This window comes from Gymnoscopelus braueri (genome assembly GCF_963280865.1).
Source record: "Gymnoscopelus braueri genome assembly, chromosome: 11".
In the NCBI taxonomy this organism is placed as follows: domain Eukaryota; kingdom Metazoa; phylum Chordata; class Actinopteri; order Myctophiformes; family Myctophidae; genus Gymnoscopelus; species Gymnoscopelus braueri.
Genome location: NC_137613.1, coordinates 35733938 through 35740940, shown reverse-complemented (window position 1 = coordinate 35740940; position 7003 = coordinate 35733938). Strand labels below are relative to the sequence as shown.

Genomic DNA, 7003 nt, shown 5'->3' with positions numbered 1-7003 from the left:
GGATATTGTACAATAATGAGGGCCTCTATTCAGTTAAAGGTGCTGTAAGTGACATTGTTTTGATCAAAACAAAAAATGTCTCTCCAGTTCTTCAGTAAACCACAGAATACATTTTCAGGTGGGACGTACATTTAATCTAATCAGGAGAGAGAACCCATTGAAAAGGAATTTTCTGTTTACTAAAGAGTTGGAGAGACAGGGAGACGTTATAGCAGCGATTACTATTGTAATCTAAAGCAGTTTAAGACTTGTTTTTAGTCGTGAATGTGTGACTATGTGGTGCTTAACACAGAAACCGGTATCAGATGTCCAGATGTCCTGGGCTGTGATTTTGAGTGTCTGGTGTTATGGTAACACTTTGCCAAAGGGCTCAGTTGTGTGTTGTGTGTTTGTGTGTGTGTGTGTGTGTGTGTGTGTGTGTGTGTGTGTGTGTGTGTGTGTGTGTGTGTGTGTGTGTGTGTGTGTGTGTGTGTGTGTGTGTGTGTGTGTGTGTGTGTGTGTGTGTGTGTGTTTCTGTGTTCTGGGTTGAGTGTAGGAGGTACCCCACCCTGTCTACTCAAACAAAGGCTCTGTTTAACTATTGCCAGACTCCAGGCTTCATCTTGTCACGCACGCACAGACTCACGCACACACTCACGCATAGAAGCTTGCATGTACAGTACACAAGCACATACACATACACACAACTCAAGAATATACTAGGCCTACCTATATCCTTTTCAGAAAGAAAGAAAACATAACATAAGTTGGAACGATAAAACCTCCTAAATTGTCAGGGTATTGTGTCTAACAGATAAGACAGTTTAAAAGGTCACTCATGAATGATTAACTAACAACTTTCAAAATCCTTACATTTTGATTCAATACAGGTAAGCTAGTCATTTTGTCAATTCAAAGTGTCACGTCTTTGAAATGCTATGTCTTATTTTGAGAATAAACTCTATTTAAAGCCTTTCTTGAAATAGTTCTGGGTGAGGTCCCCTATTATTTTTACTACTTTCATCTAAAATGACACGTCAGCCACATAGTTGTGAATATCACCTCTTCACAAACTGTAGAACAACAGAAATAGAAGCTGTCACGTAAACAGTGATAATATCCTCACGCTCAAATGACACATCAGTCACATTGTTGGGGACTTTACTTCTTGTACTGCAGAATAATACAAAACTCAATATAAAAGTATAAAAACACAATGGAAATTATACAAAACAAGTTTTTTTTTGTCTGCCAACCAGCAGCTACAAATGTGTACAAAATAATATGAAAAGACGTCATGTCTGTGAGTTTAACGGGAGCACCATCATTGAAATCAGCGATCGTCACACATGCATCCATCAACACCAGCACTCACACAAAATCACATGTTTAAAAATACTTGCAGGTGCAAGGAAACGAAAAAAGGAAACGCAGGGAGAGGAAGGGGAAGGGGAAGTCACAGGATTTGACTTCCTGTAGAGTCTGAGGGCCCGTTTTGAGAGGATGTGTAGAACCACAAACCCCAAATTGTAGATACCGCAAAACTTTGGTTTGTTTATGGTCTTCATAAACACCCCAGTGGTCATGGTGGGATACTTAGTTCAAATCGAGTGTGGAAAATGTATTCTAAAGCCTTGATTTACAACAGTGAAGCACAAAAGCAAGACAAAGGTGTGTTGCGCTGCCTCTGGTCTACACAATTTTCGTCAACTGTACAGTAAATTCCCTGTCAAAAATGTTCACTGTCTTTAAAGGGATAGTTCACCCCCAAAATGACTTTTTTTCTATTGATTACACACCCCATGTAGACTTGAATTCATGGATATTTTTTTGTTTTTGTCGCATTCCTAAGCCAATAATTTGATGACCAGCGGACTGGTAGGCAGCAGTTCCGGTAGGAGACACAAAGGAGACTCTTTGTGTCTCCTACCGGAACCGCTGCGGGTCATCAAATTATTGGCTTAGGAATGCGACAAAAACAAAAAAAAATCCATTAATTGAAGTCTCCATGGGGTGAGTAATCGATAGAAAAAAAGTCATTTTGGGGTGAACTATCCCTTTAAGGGGTTCTAGTCGGAGAACCTCTGCATGTCAGCGTCTCTCCGGGCGGTGCTGTTGTCCAGGAACCGGTCACAGGGGAACTCGATGAGGTCTCCCTCTTCCAGCGGTCCCAGCCGCGGGGGACGACTGCTCTGGTAGCTGGTGAAGTCGGCGGACACTGCGGCGGTCGCCACGGCGGGACGGAACGGCCGGCGGGTGGAGTACATGTGTCGCACGTGCACGGCCGACTTCCTCTTCTGCAGCCGTCGCCTCAGACTCCGTCCCAGCCAGACCCCGCCGATCACCAGCAGGAGCACGGCGTTACCCGCCAAGGTCGCCACGGTGACCAGCTGGAGGTCAGAGGTCAGCCCACCGATTCCTCCTCCTCGCCCGCTACTCCACCCCTCCGGGAGGGTGACCAGTCCCGCGCAGTGGTCGCGGGGCGCCACCTGACACGTGGACCCGGCCACCACCCCCTCCACACACACCATGTAAGTCACGTCCGCGCCGAGTTCGCGGAGGGTCACGGAGCGAGCCGTGCCCGGGGCGTAGACGTAGCGGGGGAACCGGTCCGGCGTGCCAAAGCGATCGAACAAGACGCGGTAGTGGACCTCGTCCCTGCCGGGTCCGAGGCCCGGCGTGTACCGCCGGTGGTCCACGGTGGACCAGTGGACTGTGACGGTGCTGGACGTGACCTGGTCCACGGACACGTTGGTGATGAAGTGTCGGTTGAACACACAGGGGTCCGTGATCACAGGTAGAGCCTCCTCCCGTGCTGCCATGAGAAGATCAAATGTCTCTCCTGATCGGACAGGTGAAGGGGTGGAGAGCTGCTCTGCTGCGGTCGTGTCGTGGAGGCGTTCGACCCGTTGGGTGAGTGTGGGAAAGGCCGGAGGAGCCGTGCTCAAAACAGGATTCGACCTTCGTCTGCCTTTGTCACGTCTCACTGCCGCCTCTGCGGCAGGTCGCGACCTCGGGCCGACTGACTTTTTCTTTTGCTTCTTTCTCTCCACTGAGGAAGAGGCCTCTGCCACCTCTGCGCCCCCCTGGTCTCCCTGGATTCCTGTATCTTCCTCCCCTTCTCTCTTCCTGTTCTCCCCTTCACTCCCCACCCCCACAGCCCCTGTGTGTCCCTCTCCGCTCTTGTTTAAGTCTACTACAACAACTTCAACCTCACTCCTGCTCTCCCCCTCTTTCTTCCCCCGGTCATCTTCATCATCTCTCCCTGTCTCCTCCTGCAGTATTTCTCCCTCCGCTCTTCTCCCCCGGTCCTCCTCCACCTCCTTCTCCAGGATCTCCCCTCCCCGGCTCTCCTCGGGCCCAGCTTGGCTCTCACACAAGCTGGTCCAGTTCCCAAGTGGCAGCAGCTGGGAGCTGTTTACATAGTCTAAATATTTCCCCCGCAGAGTCGCTGGGTGATGACACTGAACGAACACAGTCAACAGCTTCCCCTGAGAATGCGCGGACGTCATCCAGCGTTTCAACTCGCCGAGGCGGCAGTCACAGGTCCAGTTGTTGCCATGGAGATCCAGGTCATAAAGGACACTGTTGAGGGCAAAAATGTCACCGGACAGGCTGCTGAGGCGGTTGTCTTTGAGCTTCAAAGTCCTCAGATGCTTAAGTTGCACGAAGGCCAAAGAGTCCACGTTGGAAATCCGGTTGCGACTGAAGTCAAGATCCTCTATGCGCTCCAGGGGGTCGAGGAGACCCGCGGGGATTTCCACCAGCTCGTTCCCGTCAATAAAAAACTCTCTCAGGCTCGACAGTCCTTTCAGAGCCCCGCTGTGCAGAATGGAGATGTTGTTGTTGCTGAGAGAGAGTTTGGACAACTTTTTCAGGTTCTGGAAGACCTGGTTCCCAACATGTGTGATTTCATTCTCAGAGAGGAGCAGCGTCGTCAGTGCTCTGAGTTGAGAAAACGTGAAAACATTGCGCACGGCCGACTGTCTGTTGTGGGCCAGGTTTAGGAAGCGCAGGTTGTTGAGCTTCGAAAACGCGTTCCTGTGTATGTGCTGCAGCTGGTTGGACTCCAGATGGAGGTAATGGAGATTAGTTAAGCTCTTAAACACAGAGTCCTGCAACAGCTCTATGCCATTGCCGTCCAGCCGCAGTTTAACGAGGCTGTCCAAGTTGGAAAAGAGCTCTGGGGTGATTTTCTTGAGGTCATTGTTATTGCTGTAAAGAATAGTCAATTTCTTCAGCGACTGTAACGTCCCAGGGTGTATGGTTGACAGCAGGTTATGACCCAAATATAACTCCTCCAGTTTGGAGAGCTTCTCAAACGCTTTGGGGTGAACGCTTTGTATCTGATTGTACTGCAAATTCAACCTTATGAGATTGCCATACCGTGCGAAGTCGAAGGCGGAGATGTTGCTGACGAAGTTCCCCCCGAGGCTGAAGACCAGCACGTCCTCGGGGACCCCCCGCGACGCGACCTTGGGCACGCTGCGCAGCCCGCGGTTGGTGCACAGGAGGTGCTGCGCGTGCTGACAGTCGCAGCGCTCCGGACAACTAAAGCCTGTCTCCGGTGGTGAAAACGAGTCGAGTCCGTCGGACGTCAGCAGGATCAGACATATCACCGCCACGAGGTGACCGGTATCCATCGCCATGAAGGGGCAGTTTTGCACATCAGCCAGTGTCTGGTGTCTGTTGCTCAGGTGCATTCATTCACCCGCCCGTCTCCTCTGTTGTTACGCTGGTGCATTGGCCGCCCATCGTCCACTTGTTGCGCGGCAAAGTTGTGAGAAAAGTTGTGTGTGAATCCTGTAAACTCTCCGGTCCATCTCTGAGCGCCGTGTTGTCTATAGAAGGAGGTTAATAATGTGTGTGTGTGCTGCGCTCTGGTGCTGTCTGAGGAAACGTTCACATCCCCGACATGCCTTCGTCCCCCAAGTGGTCATCTGCTGCACATTACAGACCTCCGCCAGAAACACAGAGGAGAAGAAAATCGGAGTTCATTCGCCCCTCTCTCTCTCTCTCTCTCTCTCTCTCTCTCTCTCTCTCTCTCTCTCTCTTTCTTTCTCTCTGTGTGTGTGTGTGTGTGTGTGTGTGTGTGTGTGTGTGTGTGTATGTGTGTGTGTGTGTGTGTGTGTGTGTGTGTGTGTGTGTCTCTCTCTCTCTCTCTCTCTCTCTCTCTCTCCCCTAACCCCCTCCCATTTTCTCCCTCGCTCAATTTCTCTTTTATTAAACGCGTGGTGCGCGTGTGAGACGAGCTCCCCTGTGTCACAGAGCGCTTCAGTGCATGATGATGATGATGCATCCCCGTCAAAGCCAGATGTCAACTTTACGCACAGGTATATTGAGCCATGCGCGCGCGTAACCAATCCAAAGCACAAGTAGGTCACATTCTATAAGGAGGAGGCTTTGTGAGAAACATTGGCCGAACCCTTTGACCGAGTTTCAGGCGCGCCCCCGCATCCACCAGGGGTCTCAGCTCTGGATCCATTCCTCGGTAATATGGAGAAAGCAGACGGGAAGGTTTCCTTCCCACGAGGGTCCCACGGGGACCCCCAAGTCTTGGATTCCCTCGCGCTGACACTCGCATGCCTAGTAAGCAGTGGTGGAACTTAAGAAGTACTCACATTTTGTACTTAAGTAAAAGTACCAGTAGGCCTACCACAATGTAGAAGTAGGCTACTCTGTTACAAATAAAGGCTGGTTCACATTAAAATGGACTTAAGTATTGAAAGTAAAAGTACCCATTATGCAGAATGTCCCATTTGACAAGTTTCCAAAATCAAATGTGTAAAAATGCTTTGAAAATAGCAGATCTACAAGCTCACAACACTTGCATTGTGATGCCATGTGAGCTTGTAGATCGGCTATTTTCAAATGACCGAAATGTAGGGCTGAAGTGGGTAATGCATGTTTTGTCTGTTACAAGTAAAAGTCCGGAATTCAAAATTTACTTGAGTAAAAGTACAAAAGTATTGGCATCAAAATGTACTTAAAGTACCAAAAGTAGAAAGTAGGCGACTCATTATGCAGAATGTCACATTTCACAAGTTTTCATGCATGTTTTGTAATAATCAAAATCTACAAAGTAAGTAACTAAAGTTTTCAAATAATTGTAGTGGAGTAAAAGTATAATATTTGCCTCTGAGATGTAGCTATAGTGTGGAGTAGAAGTAAAAGTATTGAAAATTGTATAAACTGAAGAAAGTAAAAAAAATACCTAAAAATTGTACTTAAGTAGGCTACATTACTTGAGAGTACATGTAGCTAGATAGATAGATAGATAGATAGATAGATAGATAGATAGATAGATAGATAGATAGATAGATAGATAGATAGATAGATAGATAGATAGATAGATAGATAGATAGATAGATAGATAGATAGATAGATAGATACTTTATTGATCCCCGAGGGGAAATTCAGATATCCCACAGCTCATACAGGCAAGGTTAGTTAAAAACACATCACAAAAAAGGGGGCACAGGTTAAAAACTGAGAGAAGACAAATATAAAAGATATATTATGAAATAAGCGTAAAAAAGCATTTAAATTGGGTATATACTTAGTTACTTTTACACAACTGATGATCAATGCCTAAAGTGTTACCGCGTCGCTCTCATTAACGCGCCCTTGTTGTTGCGGGCGGGTCGTAATAAAGTACCATCTTGGCGCACAGATGGTTCACATTTAGTGAGAAGTGGAATTCGGGTCATGATGTGGTGAGTTAAGACTACAGCGGCGAAGTGCCAGATCTCGACTTTAAAGTCGGGCAAATATATGCACATGCAGAGATCGGCAGTGGTGTAAAGTAACTGAGTACATTTACTAAAGTACTGTACTTAAGTACAATTTTGAGGTATTTTTTACTTTACTGGAGTACCTATTTCCAGTTGTCAATACTTTTACTTCTACTCCATTACATTTCAGAGGCAAATATTGTACTTTTACTCCTTCAGTTACTTTAGTTACATTAGGCCTACTTTGTAGATTTAGATTATTATTACAAAACATACATTAACCACTTCAG

At 47.3% G+C, this 7003-nt stretch overlaps 1 protein-coding gene across 1 annotated transcript; it reads right to left on the bottom strand.

The window, feature by feature from the left end:
• Positions 1–1929: 1929 nt before the first annotated feature.
• tril (TLR4 interactor with leucine-rich repeats) lies at positions 1930–4894 on the bottom strand. Its single transcript, XM_080442284.1, has one exon. The coding sequence runs from the start codon at positions 4680–4682 to the stop codon at positions 2049–2051; it is 2634 nt and encodes an 877-aa protein (XP_080298410.1). The 5' UTR covers positions 4683–4894; the 3' UTR covers positions 1930–2048.
• Between the last annotated feature and the right edge of the window lie 2109 nt (positions 4895–7003).